Source organism: Cladophialophora bantiana (assembly GCF_000835475.1).
Source record: "Cladophialophora bantiana CBS 173.52 unplaced genomic scaffold supercont1.17, whole genome shotgun sequence".
NCBI classification, from domain to species: domain Eukaryota; kingdom Fungi; phylum Ascomycota; class Eurotiomycetes; order Chaetothyriales; family Herpotrichiellaceae; genus Cladophialophora; species Cladophialophora bantiana.
Window position 1 is genome coordinate 216717 of NW_015971591.1, and position 17497 is coordinate 234213.

Sequence of the window (17497 nt, forward strand, 5' to 3'; positions counted from 1 at the left end):
AAGGTGGCAGCGATCCTCTTGATTACCAACCAGCCTTGTTTGATGGTCATTCTACTAGCCATTGCCAGAACGATCAACCCCATCGTTCATGCGATCGGTCAGGGGGATCTTCAGGGGGGGACTTTTGTCACCCAAAGAAATCGCTAAAATGGGGGATACTCAGATAGCGAGCAAACTTGACAGAACGAAATCAATCACGTAGACACAGTTCCGTTTCACTCCGAGTCAACAAGCCTAACATCACGCTCTGCCTTGAACTCCAGGACACAAGTCAATCCAGAAAGAGGAGGGCGAAGGGGAAGGAAACAAAGAGGGAGAAGGCGAAGAGGTAAAAGAGACGGATGTGTTGGTCGCGTAACGGCCGTAAGGACTTGAGTGCGTTATTATGCTGATTTTTGTTGTTTTTTTTTTTTTTGGAGAGTATACAACTTTGCTAGCAAAAAGTTCAATAGGCTGTTAATAGTAATCTGAAACACCTGAAAGCGGCTCCTTAGTAGTTGTAAAGTTCACCTTCCATCTGCCAATCCTGCTCAGGTTGCAGTATTGGCCACTTGTTCAACTGGACGATCTGCTTACTGCACCCGATACCGGAAAGCTCTCCCCTTAAGCTGCAAGCACCATCTTACAAGCAGTGTACTTAAACGCTGCACGGTGGGAAACGATGACTCTCACAGCGACAAACACAAAATGCTATGGAAGACGAGGTACAAGTGGGCTATTTCTACTAGGTGAGGCGTTTCTCGATGGCCAGATGTCGATTGCCGTGCGCATTGTCCTAGGCCTGGAACCGTTCAGCCTCGTTCCTGCCAGCAACGTCTGAGGGTGGCTTCTGTATGGACAGCTTTGACACTAGCACTCGTCACTTTCTAGTAACGGGAGGATTCCAAGCTCTCCAATTATGCTACCTACCAGCGCTTCCTTCACTGATTATGCCAGCGAATCGAGCTTTCTTCCATCTGCAGCAATCCCCCACGAACCGCACATTCCAAGACTTCCTCGGCCGCGTCAATCCCTCACGACCACTGCGCTTTTGATGAAGAGCCCGTCGACCGCAACCTTGACCAGGAATCTCGCCACACTAGCAACACTTACGCTGTCGGTTAAGCGCATTCCGTCACCCTTACTGCCCAGCGTCTGCACGTCCCTCTTCCTGTCGGTCGGCTTCTGCATCAGATCGTCGAATCGCAGCCTCGAAGCCCTCACAAGAGTCCAATCCATCTTCGTCAGCCGAATCTCCTTGTCTACAAGGCCGTGATCCTCGAGTGCGTGCTTGATGTTGGTCCACCCCATGAATGCCTTGGTCAGCCACGGTAGTTCAGTCCATGAATCCCCGACACCCGCTGTCGACATCACGACAATGCGATAAATGGCGGCATGGTCCAGAACCTCGCAAACATTGGCACACGAGTCGGCCAGGAAGCGAGGAGGTGAGACCTGAGGCGCGAAAGGACTGTCGGACTGGCGCACTGTGTTCAAGGTGATGATCGCTGCAGAAGGTGTTAAAGAAGGCGCCGCGTAGAGGGCGCTTTTCAGGTCGGATTTCGATAGTGGCGAGCCAATGACGACGGTGAGGCCAGGTCGGGCGGTGAGGCTGCCAGAGGTACGCACGAGGGCTACCGCTGTGTGACCTTGAGAGAGTAATTCAGATACGACGTGCTGACCGGTCCGTCCAGTGGCGCCGAGGAGGAGGAAATGCATGGCTTTCGACGACGAGAGGCACCGTTGAGTCCTCGTTTGCTTAATCTTGTGGGGAGACGAAGAGGCTTCGTTACCAAAGGGCGACGGGGTTGCGGATCCATTTATGAAGTTGACCACCATGGTCGGTATGGGGGGTCGATCCAGAGACAGGGTGCCGCTGATTGGTTTGTTCGGTCTATATACTTGAATGGAAGCTGCGTGCAATCTTATGCACGCACGCCGACCGACTCGTTCCTCCTCATTCCACCTTGAAATGCGCTAGGTGGCGTTATTGAGGCTGTGAGAGCGTGATACATGAATGAGGTGTGCAGAGTCTCTGTCCTACAGCGTTCGGTAGCGACGCCGGCTTTCTCCCACTCGACTTGTTAGCTATGAATTTCGCGGATTCCACTGAGTGTGAATAAAGACCAGGAATCAGGTGCGTGGCTCGTAAAGATTGCGCCACTTTGCCATAAACATCAGCTTACTTTAGATCGCTCCCCTCGACCACTTCTAGTCCCACTGCACGTTCTATAAGCCTTTACTCTTTCGCCCACATGGTGAGCTACGCCCTGCAATCGTTCGTTCTCGGTCCGCAACTTGGCATAAAGATCTGGTGAGGAGTCTAGTGCCCCCAGGAGAACGATTTTCAGTATCAGATGAAAGAAGCGCATGAAAGACACTGAAATAAGTTCAGGGCCAGGAGGTCTGATCTCCGTCTGAATGAGTTCAAGATCAATAAGCCACGATTCTAAGGAGTCCAGTAGAGCTGCCTTCTCGGATAGGAGTCGAAGAGCGTGTCCCACCGATTCGACTTGTGACACTTTGCCGAGGAATTCAAGCGTCGATGCAGCGATCCTTGTAAGCTCTGTCCGCATGTCAGGTGCGATCGTGCGAAGATTGCGAGATTCAACAGGGTGCTGATGAGACGAGATCAAACATTCAGACACCGTCGTCTCGCCTGTATCGACAGTTGCTGGAGGATCCGCGAACTTGCATGGTGCAGCAAACAGCTTGATGATGAAAACATCCAGGAAGGGTAGTTGGCCATGGTGTGCTGGCACCAATTTATCCGCGGCAACAAAAGTTGGCCTTGCCCGGTACTCGTGCATGATCCTGAGTCCTCGAACGATGTGCTGGGCCATAGCAGCGTAATTCTCCCGCACTTGCTCAATGCTGATGAAGACCTGACAGCAAAGTAATGCCGACTTCAACCCCGTGGAGCCCGGAGACGACATGTTAGACGCAAGACCCCCCAAAGCCATACAATATTGCTGGAGGCCATAGTCATAGCTCGGGGTCTGCTGCGCGACAGACGCTGGAACGTCTCCGGACGTCTCGCGATCTTCCCGAAGAGCTCGGAGAGACAAGACTGCGTGTCGTATAGGCGGATCACTCAAGCTGGCTTGGAGGACTTGCCTGGCTTCTTCATCACAGTCCAGCTTCACATCGAACATAGTTTTGGTTGAGAAGTAACGATTGAGAAGGTCGATGTCCTGAGGGAGGATCTCAGTTAAGAGGGGCCGGATGCCCTGTAAGCCAATACCTGACTTGGTGCCGCCAGCATGAGCGCTGTTGATGGTCTGACTCGTAAAAAATCTAAAGGGAGACTCATAGCCGTCGCAAGTACGACCAGTGTCGACACATTTTCGGCAAAACGGCTTGTTCTCGTCGCATTTGACCTTCCTTCTTCTATTGCTGAGTGAGCACAATCACTGCAGAGCTGACCTCCCGTCTAAATTTTCAGTCTTGGGGTGTAGACCGGTGATGGGATTTGGCACTGACCTGCAGGTTGCACAACCAGTTTTCACCTTGGTTTTACATTGGATGTACCGTTTGCGAGTGACAAGGCTTCTGGCCATCGTTGGGCGGGGGCTGGGACATTCACGCTTGTCGCACAGCACCCTCCAGACGAGAGGAAGAATCGTAGCAAGCAAGAAATCCGAGCAGATGAATCAAATGATGCAACTTAATTCATCACCGAGACTATGAGGAAGGCAAGTCGGTTTCGCTTCGTGCCAAGCGTGTTGTTGAGGTCTGAGGAGCAGGCCTCGGCGCTAGCTCGATTGGGTAGCGAGAGCGAACCCACCAACCGTACGTGCTGTTGGAAGTGTGAAATGAGACATGAAAGTATATTCGAAGCAGCTCAATCTAAATGGCCTGGGAGGCTACAGTTAAAGCCATAATCACTAGCAGCCTGCCATATTTCACAGAAGGGCTTCATCCTTTAGCCTTCTCCTAGCACATCCCGTATTCCTGCGACTGATACGATCGTCCAGCTAGGTCTTGTTGAACCGCTCCACATTCCTGCGACTGACACGATTTTCATAGCTGTGTTACGAGGCCCAACTTGTCTCGATCGGCTTATATATTGAGTAGCTGGCCCGATCCCTCTCGAAATGAGTACTTGCACATGTCGAAGCTCATCACCAACAGCCCTGGATTCGTGTCGAAACTACTGCACAGCTTAAAAATGCCAGCTTTTACTCTGTACGGCTCTCGCGGTTCGACCAACACCGATCGTGTCCGCCTGACTCTCGCCGAAGGTGGCTTCACGGATTACGAACTCGTGCTTCTCAACCTTCAAAAAGGGGAGCAGAAGGTGTGTGAACCGTTTCTCTTGGAAGACGTCGCCGCTTCTCCGTGCGCGAGCAAATTGTATATCGCTAACGCCGCTGCACCCAGTCCGAAGAAAACTTGAAACGTCACCCGTGGGGTAAAATACCCGTCATAACTTTCCCTGAAGGGTTCACTCTCTACGAGAGTCGCGCAATCTGCAAATACCTCGCAAGGAAGTACTCCTTTCCACTTCTACCCTCGGACTCCGACGTCGAAGCTACGGCGCTGTTCGACCAGGCGCAGTCCGCAGAAATGCTCTACTTCACTGAGCCTGCAGGTAGAATCGCATTTGAGAAATTTGCCAAAAAATTCATGGGGCTGCCTCCCGATGAGGCCGTTGTTTCAGATGCACTGCGGTCGGTCGAGATGTTTTTCGATGTTGCAGAACGTCTCTTACAGCACAAAGACTACATGGCTGGAAATGACTTCACTCTCACGGATATCTACTACATTCCACTGATCCAAAGACTTTTCGCGTGCGGGTATGGAGATGTCATCCTCAGTCGCAAAGCTGTGAGTGCTTGGTGGGACCGCTGCATGAATAGGCCAGCCATACAGAAGATATTGGCCGCTGACAGGGAGGCTGTAGCTGCTGCTAGTAGATAGCTTGTTATATATGTATTTAGTGAAAAGATGCTACCGCGTGCTGAGGACGATAATGAATCCTTTAATTAGTTTATCGCTTTGAGACTGTATTCCTAATATGAAGATAATTTGGTCTTCGCTCAGGAAGCGCTCAGTCATGGTCAGCTAATGGCTCAGTTGGAGCTCAGGCTAAAGCGGCCTTCGCTGACCCTCGGCGATAAAACCGTATATGGCAAATAGGGTTTTCGTTCTCGAGTATTAATATGGGTACCTGCGTAATCCATATACGGAGCCGGGTAGTGGTTCAGCTCAAACCAAAACAAGCCCATGTTTCTCATCCGCTCTCTGCCAGAAAGCGCACAAAATTGACTCCAACCGGGTCTAGTATGTTGCCGGAAGATCTTGGAAAAGAGCGATCTTGTACAAGATATTTTGGCGTTTTGTCGACTGGTGAATTTGAAAAAATACCGCTAAAAGGGCGAAATCCATGGACACTACGGTCCTGTTGGCGAAACTGCACATCAAGTCCAACGGCTCAAGCATTGTATCGGATAGTACTCCAACGCGATCCACGCACGCTCCTAGGGATATCGGAGTCGATGCTCGATCAACAGTAGACTGTGGCCAAAGACGTGTATCTGCGAAAGCATATGTGTCAGAATATGTTTTTGGTCCGTATATTCAACTTTGTCGGGTCTAAAGTTCAAGTTAGTGGGTTAAGGAGCGTTCAAAAAGTCTCCCACAAAGTCAGCCACCTCCTTCGGTTTCTCGACCATGGGTAAATGGCCAGCGCCCTCGACGAGCTTGAAAACAGCCGTTCTCCCTTCTGCCGAGCCCAGCTCCTTCGACAGCTTCTCCATGCCCTTTGGCAGCACGCCGTCGCCGGCACCGACTAAGAAGGCGCCTCGGCCCTTGTGCCCGGCCAGGAGACCCGTGTAGTCGTAGTTGAACAGAGTCTCGACGCCCCGACGGAACTCAGGCAGCGAATTGGAGTAGACCATGCGCTTGACGCGGGCGATTTCCGGGACGAGCTCGGGATTGTCGTAGGACTCGGGCACGAACCACCGCCGCACCGTCATTTCGGCGAGTTCTTCGCCCACGACGGCCTGCGGACTGGCGTCCGAGGACTCGTCGCCGAACAGAGACGCCAGGCGGAGTGTGGTGCCCTTTTTCGCGGCCACGGCGATCCGCTGACCCCAAGTGTCTTTGTTGCCGGCGGGTGATTTCGCAGACGTGTCGCACGCGACGAAGGCCTTGATCCGCGACGGGTATTGGAGGGCCGTTGCTAAAGCGGTGACGCCGCCCATGGAGACGCCGACGAGGCCCGCCGCTTGAGGAACGCGCAGGGCGTCCAGCAGCTGGATGACGTCGGACGCCTGCAGGTCCACAGTCACGGGGCTTGTCGTGCCGCTGGGGATGACCCTCCCACGGGCTAGGAACCGGAGGACGCGGTACTTTTGATTTTGCGGGCGAGAAAAGAAGTGCACGAGGAAGGTGTCCCAGATGCCCCAGGTCGTTAGGACCGAATTGACCAGCACGAGGACCGGGGCGTTGGGGTCGGAGCTGCCTTCGAGGCGGAAGGGCAGGACTGCGCCGTCGCCTGTGGTGACCGTCGATTCTATCGCCGAGCCGTATGGTGAAATGTTTGGGAGCGTCTTGGTGACTCCGTCTGGCGATGTCCACGGTGCGACGATTGCCAGGTGGCGAGCTGCGGTCCCAAAGGTATAGAAGAGTTCATACGTGCGTGCCTTGCTCTCCGAAACGTCCACGGGTAGCGCTTCGAATGTGGAGGGTAATGCCTTGGGGTTGGTGGACGGCGTGAATTCGTTGATCAGGACAAAATCGACTTGTCCGTCTTCGCGTGGTTCGAGATAGGACGTCTTGTACCACGACGTCCTCCTCCAGCCGGGGATGTCTTGCGCCTTTGCGAGGACAGTGGTCTGGATCCAGTCCCCAATGCTCGAGACCTGGTCCGGAGCGAGGAGCAATCTGAGTGTGGTCAGGACATTCCCTTGTTCGTTCTCCTGGAAATGTTCTGGCGCTTCGAGTTTCACGAAGGTCTTGTCATTGACCCGTTCGCCGACAAAATCCAGCGTCAACCGATCCACCCAGATCTGGGCCATCACATCGATTTCTCGCTGCGTTTTGCCGGGTGGTGCTCGCAGATACTGGTATGGCTGTTCGGTGAATTGGTGCATGTCAGTGGCATCGTAGATGGCCAGGAATTCGGGATGGGCGCGAGTGCCGGCATTGGGTCCTGGCAAGTCTGTGGCTCGATATCGAAACCCATTCGGCATGAACGACAGGCGGGTTCGATTGGGTCCATGTTCATTGTTGTACCAGTCATGGAAGAGATCGAGCGACAATGTCTCCTTGGGTTGCATAGTCACGAACAGCAACCCGCGAACGGGGCTTGAGGAGAGCATGACGGCAACTCACAAGGACCCGTTGCCAGTTGAAACCGAACCGGCACAAAGTGAGAAACTGTCGCTTCCACGTCGCCCGTGGCGAGACCGTGGGTATGTAGCGGTAATTTACTCTGCCTTGGCCCTTTTCGTGATTCAAGTGGCACCACAGACACATTCAAGTGTTTTTCCAGAGAGAACCTGTGGACATTTACAAGTAGGCAATACAATCTAAGAAAATCTTCGAGATGGTCACGGCAAGTGTGCGTGAAGAGTGCGAAGTATTTGCCGATCTTCGATGCCTACGGTCCTCCGTAGTACGTAACCACGTCAAACTGCATCGGAAGATGGCCGCGGCGGGGCTGATGTTGGCATTAAACATTGCTGTGGGACGCTGGAGCGGAAGACTTTTTATCCGCCACGAGCGAAACGAGAAGCGCGAACGAGTTTTCTTCCATATTTATGCGTGCAACAGAGCGTATGCGGTACAGGATGCTACAGAGAGAAGTCTCGAACTAGTCGTACCAGATGGCATTCATGCCGAAGCCGGGCTCTTTGATGTCCAAATGAGCGACTCTGGAAAGATACTCGTCGTGCCAACGGTAGATTTCTACCCATCCGTCTTGATCATCCGTCAAAGCCAACCACTCGTCGGTCCAAGGACAAGGACTCACCGCGTTTGAGTGGCCTCCGCTATTGGGCGTCGGGCTGATACATAACTGTCTCTCAATCTGGCCCTGGGGTCCAAGCTTGAAGACGCTGATATACCCCGTTACGCTGAATGAGTTCGACCGGGCGGTTGCGAAGAGATACTTCCCACTCTGCGCACAAAATACCACGTCGGATCGGTACATCTTCTTGAGATTTCGAACACCTGCTTCTTATTAGCCCGAATGATATGGCGCGAATCAGGCGCGTACCTGGAGGAACAAGCGGATAGAGGTTTTGCGTGAAGACGGGGAGGTGTGTCTTCTCGTCGACCACGTAGACCCCCAGCCGATTTCCGGCTTCCATCAGCACGTAGAGATAGTGTCCACTGGGATGGATCTCCACCCATCGAGGATGATCGCCAGCCGAGGGTGCATCGACGCTGCCGACCAAGGTGAGGGTGCCATCGCTCGCTTTCTTGTGCGTCCAGATCTTGTCGGCCCACATGTCGGCGGAGTAGAGATAGGTCTCTGTCGGGTCAAAGACCATCCCATGGATGGCAGATTGCTCGCTGTATTCGTAGTTTTGGATATTCTTGTCGAGTTTGCCCTTGTCGTCTACGGAGAAGACGTTACCGTAGCCCGCATGTTCGTAGAATGGATTGCCATAGACGCAATAGGGCGGCTTCTTGGCTGCCAGCACAAATATCGCTCTCGTCCTGGTGTCGGCGCTCTGAGCCCGAGCTGCCCGTCGTCAGCCCGGCATCATGCCAGCAGCAAGATGGCCAACCTACGATCATGATTCATCGGAAACGAAACCTCATGTGAGATGTTATCTGGTGCTTTGACGGCATGACAAGACCATTTCTTCATCGAAGCTCCGTAGATATTTTGCCGCGCATGCTGCTCCGAGGGTTGTTGTTGTCAGTAGAGCAAAATCCGAGGGGGGCCGACACCCGCCATCTCTCTGGTGTACTTTGTACTCACATCGAATGTCATCCATGATATCGGCTCATCCACTGGAATGGATGTTTTCTTGACCAAAGTCAGGGTCCATGCTTCATCGTCGAACTCGACTGTGAAAATCGCGCCCGGCGGTGTCCATGTCCCTATCATCAGATGGTGTTTCATTTTGGACACCCAAGACACCTTTGTGCCCAATTCTGAAGAACCCAACTCGCCAAGTCACATGGCTATTTCAAGCCTGGCGATCGACGTGGGGATGGATGTGGCGAAATCAGCCCCGGACAACCCGCAAAGCGAGAAATTTGGAGATGCCGAATTTGATTGCCGGGAAGAACTCGATTCGTGCAGCACTTCAACTACCGACTTTTTGCAACTTTCCAGGCACGCAGCGCGAGGCGGCACGAACTTGCCGACACGAGAACGACCCTCTTGCCGTGGGTGCCGTCCTGCTTAGACTTAGCACCCTGGTAATTGGTTCAGCGCGTGCAAGTATTCGATTCCGAGAACGAAAGGGTTCTCCGGGATCGAAATCGTGGAGGGGAAGGGAGGATTGAACGACGTCAAGAGCCGCTTGTCGCTGCCTTATATATACTGCCACCATGGCCCTGGAAATGGCAGGAGTCTTCGTGCCTACTTCACTCCTCTCAGCTTACGTCCACTTCACTTCTCCCTTGTCCAACCTTTGTCTTGTAACCAGCGGTCTTCGTCTTGGTGCTGTGTGACTCGATTTCTCCTTCTCGCTCAATACGACACACTCACTCCCTCCACATACACATATACACCCTTTACACCGGCAACATGAACGGGACGACGAATGGAACGGCAGCTCACAAATATGATCCCAACTTCACCGACAGCCTCATCCAGGCCATGGGTCCCAAGACCCCTGAGCGAGCCAGATTTGTCCTGGGAAACTTGATCCGCCATCTCCACGACTTCATCCGCGAAACGGAGCTTTCGCCTGAAGAATGGATGCGAGGCGTCCAGTTTATCAACGCCATCGGCCAGATCAGCGATTCCAAGCGCAACGAAGGACAGCGAATTTGCGATGTGCTCGGCATTGAATCGTACGTGGAGACTTCCTTGACGATGTAGACCCTCGAAAGCTAACCATTGCATTCTAGACTGGTCGACGAGGTAGCCAATAAAATCATGCTCGACAGTGATGAAACCCCGACGTCGTCCACAATCCTGGGGCCATTCTGGAGCCCCCATGCTCCTTTCCGCGAGCTCGGTGACAGCATTATTCAAGACCCATACCCGACCGGCAGACTCACCCGCATGCACGGCGTGGTCAGCGATTACAAGACCGGCAAGCCCATTCCCAATGCCATTGTGGACATCTGGCAAGCCTCAGCGAACGGCAAGTACGATTTCCAAGATGACAACCAGTCCGTCAACAACCTGCGCGGCAAGTTCAGGACCAACGAAAACGGCGAATACTACTACTATTGCTACCACCCGACCGCATACTCGCTCCCCACCGATGGTCCAGCTGGCGTTTTGCTGAAACTCATGGACCGCCATCCGATGAGACCGGCTCATATCCATCTTATGATCAGCGCCGACGGCTACAAATCTCTCACCACCCAGTTATATCCACGGGATGACCCCTACGTGACCAGTGACTCTGTCTGCGCCGTCAAGGACGACCTGTTGCTCGACTTCAAGCCATCCAACGACCCGAAGGCCGAACTGGATCTGGAGTACAACGTCACGCTGGCTCCCCTGAAGCCTGGCCAGAAGGCCGGCTGGGTTCATACCGTGTTCTAAGCATCTTCCGCGAAGGTTACTTGTACTTGGGGTTCTGGTGTTTGTCTTTCTCTTAAATGCATGATTGGAACGGGGGAGCGGGTTTTTTGCACGCCCTCGACGCTGTGGACGGAGCCTCATAGTCATACCGAAAAATGAAAATATCATATATGATCACCACGACTGATTAGCGATCCCTGAAGCTTACTTTCCCTGTCCCAAAGGGTGTTTTTACTCTTCCCAGAACTCCTTTGGGCCGCTGCGCTCTCATCTGACTATGTTTTCCATTTTCCCGTTTCTGGACTGTGATCCTCCATTCTGAACATGTAACTATCAATCTGACAATCCCCGATCCCGGCTTGTGCGGGCGCGCAGAGAATCATTCACGGACTACTTAATGTACGCTCTAACCCCGCAAGCACATCAACGTTTCTGCCCTCGATTCCAACCTTTCTCCTTTTCCTCTATCTGGCCGACTCTCCCGACAACATCTATTAGAGCTAGTCATCATGCGTCTTCCCTACGCGCCGTCAACCCCGCCTGCCGACTCGCCCTCGTCGGTGGCCGAGATATACGCCCGTATCGCTGCGCGGCGGAAACCGCGCCCTCTCATCCCGCTTGACCTGACGCTTCTGCACTCCCCGCCCGTGGCAAACGGGTACAACGCCTTCGTCGGTGCGCTACGAACCGAGACCATCGTGCCGCAGTTCCTTCTCGAGCTTGCCATCTCCCGCGTCGCAATCCTCACCGGCGCCGTCTACGAGTGGAACATCCACGCCGCGCTGGCGTTGAAAGCAGGTCTATCATCGGATGCGTTGGAGGTCGCCTGCGGCACACCGAAAGGGAAGGTGGGGGAAGAGAAGTCAGCAGCAGCACTGAGTGAGAAAGAGGTGGCCGTGCTGAAATACACGGATGAAGCCACGGTCGATGTTAAGGTGCAGGATGCCACCTTCGAGGACCTCAAGACACATTTCAACAACCGGGAGATATTGGAGCTGGCCACCGTGGTGGCTGGGTACAACGCGGTCAGTAGGATTCTCGTGCCGCTGGATGTTGGCGAGAACAACGACAAGCCCATGAAGACGGTGGAGGAGCTGGTCGCAGGTCTGACTTGACACTATAAGTACCTCGTAGTTAGGCTAGAGTCGAGGTAGGCACTACAAGCGAGAATGGGGGGAGAAGACAAGGCTGATTGCCCCTTTTAGTCCACATATACGGAGCGATAATACGCCCGTGTCGAAGGTTCACTCGGTCTAAGAATCAATATCAATTCCCAGAATCACCTGGCGCCTTACTTCAATCCATTTGCTTGGTTCCAAGGATTGCCGAAGTATCATCCCGGACATTCCGTCACTCTTGGACCAGTCCGCATAGAGAGACCCATTCAGTTCATGCAATTCTACCTTAGAACGGAGACATTTCCATCTCTTAGTGGCCTCCTATATAGATCCTATGCTAAGAGGGTTCGGGACAGAGGTTGGCATACTGATCTAAAGCCTGAAAATAGTATGCATGTTCATTTAATTAGATGCCATGTCTACGACACTTGACTTTGATCCCGTCTTTTCCTGGCCCGTTAAAAGCATTGCGGAAATGTGTTGTCCCGGAAAAGGGGGGGGAAGGGAGAGGGGGTGGCATATTCGCTCGCGACGCTACCTTTCTTCGCCAGCTTCAGTCTGGCCCAGGGATGCAGACACCCATCGCTAGTGTCAAGCGCCTCAGCTTCATTAAGTGGCCACCAGGCTGACAGAACCAGGGGCGCTGGGGCCCTCACTTCAAAGGCAGGCAGGGTAGGTTAGCCGGAGAATATCGCGTCCACCGTTGTGTGAACACACACTCTATGGCGTATTCTCTTTCTCAAGCCACCACAACATGTAGTTGTGCTTGTTCCGGACTTGAGCTGTATTATGGCCACCATCGCCCCGGTGCGCAGTGACTCCCCAGCGAACCCCGTCCAGCGAATAACCTCTCCTTCAATTCCCAGCCCAGGTGGCACGCCTTCGTCTTCGGTCCGTCCCTCAGTCGATCTTCCCGCGAACAATGCTTCCTCTTCTCCAGCTCTACAACAAAACGCCCCTCTAGCAGCTGCCCCATCGACCGCGCAAAGACGCAACCGGGCAGCCCTCCGAGATTACTACAATCTCAAATCCAAAGCCCCTTCTACCGCAGTCTATGAGCACCGAGATATAAGCCGCACAGCGAGCGTGACATCCACGACCTCCGACTCCACGACAGTAACCTCCTCCACCGCCATCCCGGAGGCCGCAACCTCGTCCCTGACTGCACACCTGGACGACCCGACTTTCGACACCGAAACCTTTGTCTCTGAACTCCTGAAGACTGCCAGTCTACGTGACATTCTGAAAACCGAGAGCGCATTGGTCAGCGAAATTAGGACACTCGATGGCGAGAGGAAGGCATTGGTTTATGACAATTACAGTAAGCTGATCAAGGCGGTGGGTACGATCGCGGAGATGCAGAAAGGGATGCACAAGGATAAAGAGCAGGACGTCAGGTCAACTGTGCTAAGCAGGCAGAAGGGTGAGCAAACTCCTGGGCTTGACGGAGTGTCATGGCTGGGAGACAAACTGGATGGGTTGTTGAAGGTTGTGAAGGAGCTCAGTCCAGATGGAGAAGGCCGAGAGAGGGCGACACAGTTGACGGAAGCAAGGCGGAAGAGGACACAAAAGGAGATTGTCAGGTGGGCTTTAGATGCGCCGGTACGAATGCAACAAATGATTGATCAGGGACAAAAGGAAGACGCGGAGCGGGAATACAGCTCTGTTACGGAAGTCCTGGACAAATGGAACGGCGTCGATGGTGTCGAAGAGCTGCGACGCAAATGTACGGAAGTCATGCAGAGTGCAAAGGAGGATTTAAAAGCAGGTGAGCAAGGAGACTCGGGTTGAATGAGTTGAGCGATTCCGGTCGCCAGTCTGATTGGCGCCACCATCATTTCCACGAGTGTCTGCTGCTCCAGCCATAGCCTTCCAGGCCTTTGTGCTTCACAGCTTCAGACTCAACGACACGCCGCGTCGATTGCCACAACAACCCCGGATACAGGACCCAAGTTGCTCCCCAAGGGAACAGATGGACGACCGACTACTCACGCATAGCGAAGCAAGTTCGCCCGTGAAACACGAACCTCAACATGAGAAGTTCATGGGGAGGCAGAGGTGGGGGGAACCTCGTCAATAACATGGCAGCCGACGAGAAGGCCCCATCGATTCCGATGCCACCACCATCACCGGGCCTCACGTCGAAGTGTTACCACAGACCTACCTTATCGACTGTGCCCCACCATCGAGAGACCCGAACCAGCAAGCCCTTCTCCCCAGAGAATAGGAAGAAGTGAAAAGGGGAGAGAAAACCTGAGCGCAATGGCACGATTGAAGGCTCGATTTCAAGCAGAACAAAAACAAAGTGCGGTGCCGGAGAGGGAGGGAGGGAGGAGGTGGGAAGAGAATAAGAAACAAAACTATGTCTATTATTTCGCGCGACCATAGAATCTATCTCTATAGCCAAGGGGGAATAAAGACATCTACGTAATATCCAATCAGACTGTCTTGTCTCCATACGTACTACTTACTATGCCTTTCTATCCCCCATCGTACATCAACTTGTGAACGAATATATGGTGGCTGACCAGTGACAAGTATCTTAGATAGCCGGAAGACAACGTAACTACATATGGAGAGAGCCCAACTACCTTAGCTACATACATACCTCCAGACCTAGGTAGATAGAGGGAAGAGGAACGATCCAAACCCCTTGTCATGTTTGGGTCATCCTCAATGCTCATCTGCCCGTTGTCTGAAATTCGCGCCTTCTGCTTGTGGGGGTATCAACCGACATAGATCGTAGCTGGAAGGCCTCGAAAAAGAAGCAGGGGGTGAAAAGAAGAGAGAAAGAATAGGTCTTCCATAGCAATCCGTACAGGAGTCCGCCCGCGCCCCCCGACCTGTCCATGTCCAACTTGGGACTGAAAAATTCCATCTAGAAAATCGCCTCGACATTGCACAACACATCGTCACTCTCGCGCTGTTGCGGCCTTACTCCACAGTCGTCTAGTAAGGACTATTCACAATTTCGTCTCTCAAATGACTCTGCCTCCCGCTTCTCCTCGGCGTCATCCCCACCCCAGAAACCCTTGCTGCTGGGCCCATAATACTCTCCCTAGTGGGCCTCTTGAAGCTCTTCCGACTGACCATATCCACTTCATTCGGCAATGCCAAGATGACGTTCTTGTCACTGCCAAACTCAAAATCGTCCGCCATGACTTCTGCTGCGTAGCGCTTGATCTGATAGGGGTCTTTCTTGCCATCGAGAACCTTCTTTAGGGACCAGGTGACCAGGAAAGGACCAGTGGACGTGATGATGCTAGTTTCTTGGCTGTCAACACCGGTGTTGAAGTGGGCACGCGTGAATGAGATGCCTTGGCCGGTTTCGTGTTGGAACTGTGCTGCATGATTCGGGCTTAGGCAGAGGCGGCGAGGCTGAGGTTTGGAGTCCTTTGCGAAGGGTTTCTCAAAGCCTAATTTGCCTTCGTTTTTGCCGTCCTTTTGTAAGTTGTCAATCAGGATGAGGTAGGTTTTGCAGGTTCCCAGGACCCAGCGACCATCGGCGCTGACGTCCAGACCGATAATTGCTTCGCCCAGGGCTGGAATCTGGGTCTTAGCGTTGATACCGAGACGGTCGTAGAGTCGGACATCGCCTTTGTTGGATGCCAGTGCGATGTACCCCTTTTCGGTCGTGGCAGCCGCGGAAAAGTCGTTTTTAGAGAGGTATTGTTTCAGCTGTGCTTCTACCAGCTTGTTGCCAGAGACACGGGGATCAATGCGGAAGAGGGCATTCTTGCTATGACCAATGAATGGTTGCGCCGCCGTCCGTTGGGAGAACTTTGTTTCTGGCGTGAAATTGCTTACAGCAATGTCGTCGTGGACCTTCCACTCATCCACAACCTTGCCATATTCGAGGTCCATGCGATAGAGTGAGTGGGGATTACTGGGGTCTTGCAGCACCATGTTCTGGTCCTCTTGGTGCAGCATGACCTTGGTGGGTGAGAAGAGCTTGCCCTTGGGAGTCTCGACCTTGGATATATTGGTGGTGAATTCGAGATGTTTGTTGGGCAGGTGTTTGAAGACACCAATCTTGGAGCCGCGAATAACGAACGATCGATCGTGTTTAGTTCCAACTGCCAGTTGAGAATTGACGTTTCCGTCTTGGTTGTCCAGCTCAACATCATCCTCAGATTCGTCCTCATCATAGTGTTCACTTCGTGGACGATCTCCTTCCTCTTCCTCCTCTTCTTCCTCCTCCTCTTCCCTCTCCTCCTCTTCATTCGCATCATTCATAGTCGTGTCATTGAAGGCTTCCAAGACGTATTCGCGTTCCTGATCTTTCACTTTTGACCATTTCGTCTCGTTCAATTGCTCCCACAAAGCCTGCATGACTCCCTCTTGAAAGTTTTCCAAGACCTCCTGGTCCTTGAATCGTAGCAACCAAGAGTAAGCGGAGCCATCTTCGGTGTAGTGGTTGAAAATTGCAGACAGGTAGTCGAAATTGAAGACTGGGTTGATATCGGGCACAATGGTCTGACCTAGCCATTCCCTGCCGGTAGAACTCGTTATTTGAAGCCAGTATTGCCAGCCTCCGAGATCCGTCACAACAGCGGTTACGGATGGATCTTGCAGGACAAAAGTTCCTGACGCGAAGTCGAATAGATGGAGCTCTCCGGTTTGCTTGGTGAGAACTTCTCCAGAGCTTGGAGCGGATTTCGCTGGTGGAGCTTCCGTGGGACCAGTGTCTCTCGCTTTGGATTGGTTTGATGTCTTCGGTGTTCTAACATCCTTTGCCATTCTCTTTGTCGATTCTTTGGATGTTGGTTTTGGGTCGAGAGGCGCAGATACCGAGCTAGCAGCGGGGATCGCGTCGTCTGAGTCAAAGTAGAATTCTTGTAGTTCAGCCTCTGTAGCCTTCTGAGCAGACCTCCGGTATTTCCTCTCGAATTGACAGTCGATCGCAGCTAGAAGAAAAGTGTGAATCTTTTCTTCCTGGACTGATGCGTCACAAACAAATTCATAAAGATCTCCAGGGTCACCGCTTAGGTCGCGCCAAGCTAAGACCGTTTCGCCGCCCGACCGCTTTTCTGATCTGAAATGTAGACTCTGATCAAGGAGGAAGGTCTTCTCGTCCTTGTCTAGACCCTCACCGCCTGCGTCCTCGTCGTCCTCGGCAAGTTCTTCCTCGCCCTCCTCATACGCACGCTGTATAACGAGCTGGTATTGATAATCTTGCCCCGTGCGTCTGATGGTGGCGACAGCGTCTTTGTAGATGAGTTCAGAGTAACCTTTGGGGGAGAGAGGACGGACGAGGTAGAGTTGGCCCTGAGGAATTTCTGTAATGACCTCCTTTGAACTGTCTCCGAAAAGATATTTGCTGACTGCAGAAGGGCATTTGTTAGTTTTGTGGCGCGATCAGGGGGCAACAGGCAGGGGTATATCTTACCGTTTCTGATCATAAACATGATGGCGGGGTCTGGTAGCTAAGCTGCAACGAGCCGAGTGGACTTTGGTCCAGAAGCGAAAGGGTTCGGAATGATGGCAGGAAGGTGAGGGAACTCTGGAAGTATGGCTATCAGACGTCAAGAGGACAGGCAAACGGTGGTTGAATATTTAGTCCATTGTTGTTGGAAGGATAGAAAAGATGCAAGATAAACAGTTCCGCAGGCAAACTGGACTGTTACTGAGGAATGTCCCCATGACGCAACTGGCCTAGGCACTACTGCTATGGGCAAGGCTTCGGCCAGGCAACCAACAGGGACTGCTTATGTAACTCCACAGCCTC

At 52.9% G+C, this 17497-nt stretch overlaps 9 protein-coding genes across 9 annotated transcripts; 4 read left to right on the forward strand and 5 right to left on the reverse strand.

Moving 5' to 3' along the window:
• Positions 1-1005: 1005 nt before the first annotated feature.
• On the reverse strand, positions 1006-1818 carry Z519_10034 (uncharacterized protein; the record flags this gene model as incomplete). The annotated part of the gene is made up of 1 exon (XM_016767753.1): positions 1006-1818. The coding sequence occupies one exon, from the start codon at positions 1816-1818 to the stop codon at positions 1006-1008; it is 813 nt and encodes a 270-aa protein (XP_016615851.1).
• Positions 1819-2156: 338 nt separating this feature from the next.
• Z519_10035 (uncharacterized protein) lies at positions 2157-3539 on the reverse strand (the record flags this gene model as incomplete). The annotated part of the gene is made up of 2 exons (XM_016767754.1): positions 2157-3369; positions 3463-3539. The coding sequence occupies 2 exons, from the start codon at positions 3537-3539 to the stop codon at positions 2157-2159; spliced, it is 1290 nt and encodes a 429-aa protein (XP_016615852.1).
• Positions 3540-4150: 611 nt separating this feature from the next.
• On the forward strand, positions 4151-4902 carry Z519_10036 (uncharacterized protein; the record flags this gene model as incomplete). Its single annotated transcript, XM_016767755.1, has 2 exons — positions 4151-4279; positions 4363-4902. The coding sequence occupies 2 exons, from the start codon at positions 4151-4153 to the stop codon at positions 4900-4902; spliced, it is 669 nt and encodes a 222-aa protein (XP_016615853.1).
• A 695-nt stretch (positions 4903-5597) lies between these two features.
• Positions 5598-7307, reverse strand: Z519_10037 (uncharacterized protein; the record flags this gene model as incomplete). The annotated part of the gene is made up of 1 exon (XM_016767756.1): positions 5598-7307. The coding sequence occupies one exon, from the start codon at positions 7305-7307 to the stop codon at positions 5598-5600; it is 1710 nt and encodes a 569-aa protein (XP_016615854.1).
• A 494-nt stretch (positions 7308-7801) lies between these two features.
• On the reverse strand, positions 7802-9064 carry Z519_10038 (uncharacterized protein; the record flags this gene model as incomplete). Its single annotated transcript, XM_016767757.1, has 4 exons — positions 7802-8160; positions 8207-8677; positions 8728-8836; positions 8921-9064. The coding sequence occupies 4 exons, from the start codon at positions 9062-9064 to the stop codon at positions 7802-7804; spliced, it is 1083 nt and encodes a 360-aa protein (XP_016615855.1).
• A 633-nt stretch (positions 9065-9697) lies between these two features.
• On the forward strand, positions 9698-10672 carry Z519_10039 (uncharacterized protein; the record flags this gene model as incomplete). The annotated part of the gene is made up of 2 exons (XM_016767758.1): positions 9698-9966; positions 10024-10672. 2 exons carry the CDS (start codon positions 9698-9700, stop codon positions 10670-10672), a joined length of 918 nt encoding a protein of 305 aa, XP_016615856.1.
• Positions 10673-11160: 488 nt separating this feature from the next.
• On the forward strand, positions 11161-11766 carry Z519_10040 (uncharacterized protein; the record flags this gene model as incomplete). Its single annotated transcript, XM_016767759.1, has 1 exon — positions 11161-11766. One exon carries the CDS (start codon positions 11161-11163, stop codon positions 11764-11766), a length of 606 nt encoding a protein of 201 aa, XP_016615857.1.
• A 792-nt stretch (positions 11767-12558) lies between these two features.
• Z519_10041 (uncharacterized protein) lies at positions 12559-13560 on the forward strand (the record flags this gene model as incomplete). Its single annotated transcript, XM_016767760.1, has 1 exon — positions 12559-13560. One exon carries the CDS (start codon positions 12559-12561, stop codon positions 13558-13560), a length of 1002 nt encoding a protein of 333 aa, XP_016615858.1.
• Positions 13561-14718: 1158 nt separating this feature from the next.
• Positions 14719-17177, reverse strand: Z519_10042 (uncharacterized protein; the record flags this gene model as incomplete). The annotated part of the gene is made up of 2 exons (XM_016767761.1): positions 14719-17093; positions 17159-17177. 2 exons carry the CDS (start codon positions 17175-17177, stop codon positions 14719-14721), a joined length of 2394 nt encoding a protein of 797 aa, XP_016615859.1.
• Positions 17178-17497: the final 320 nt, after the last annotated feature.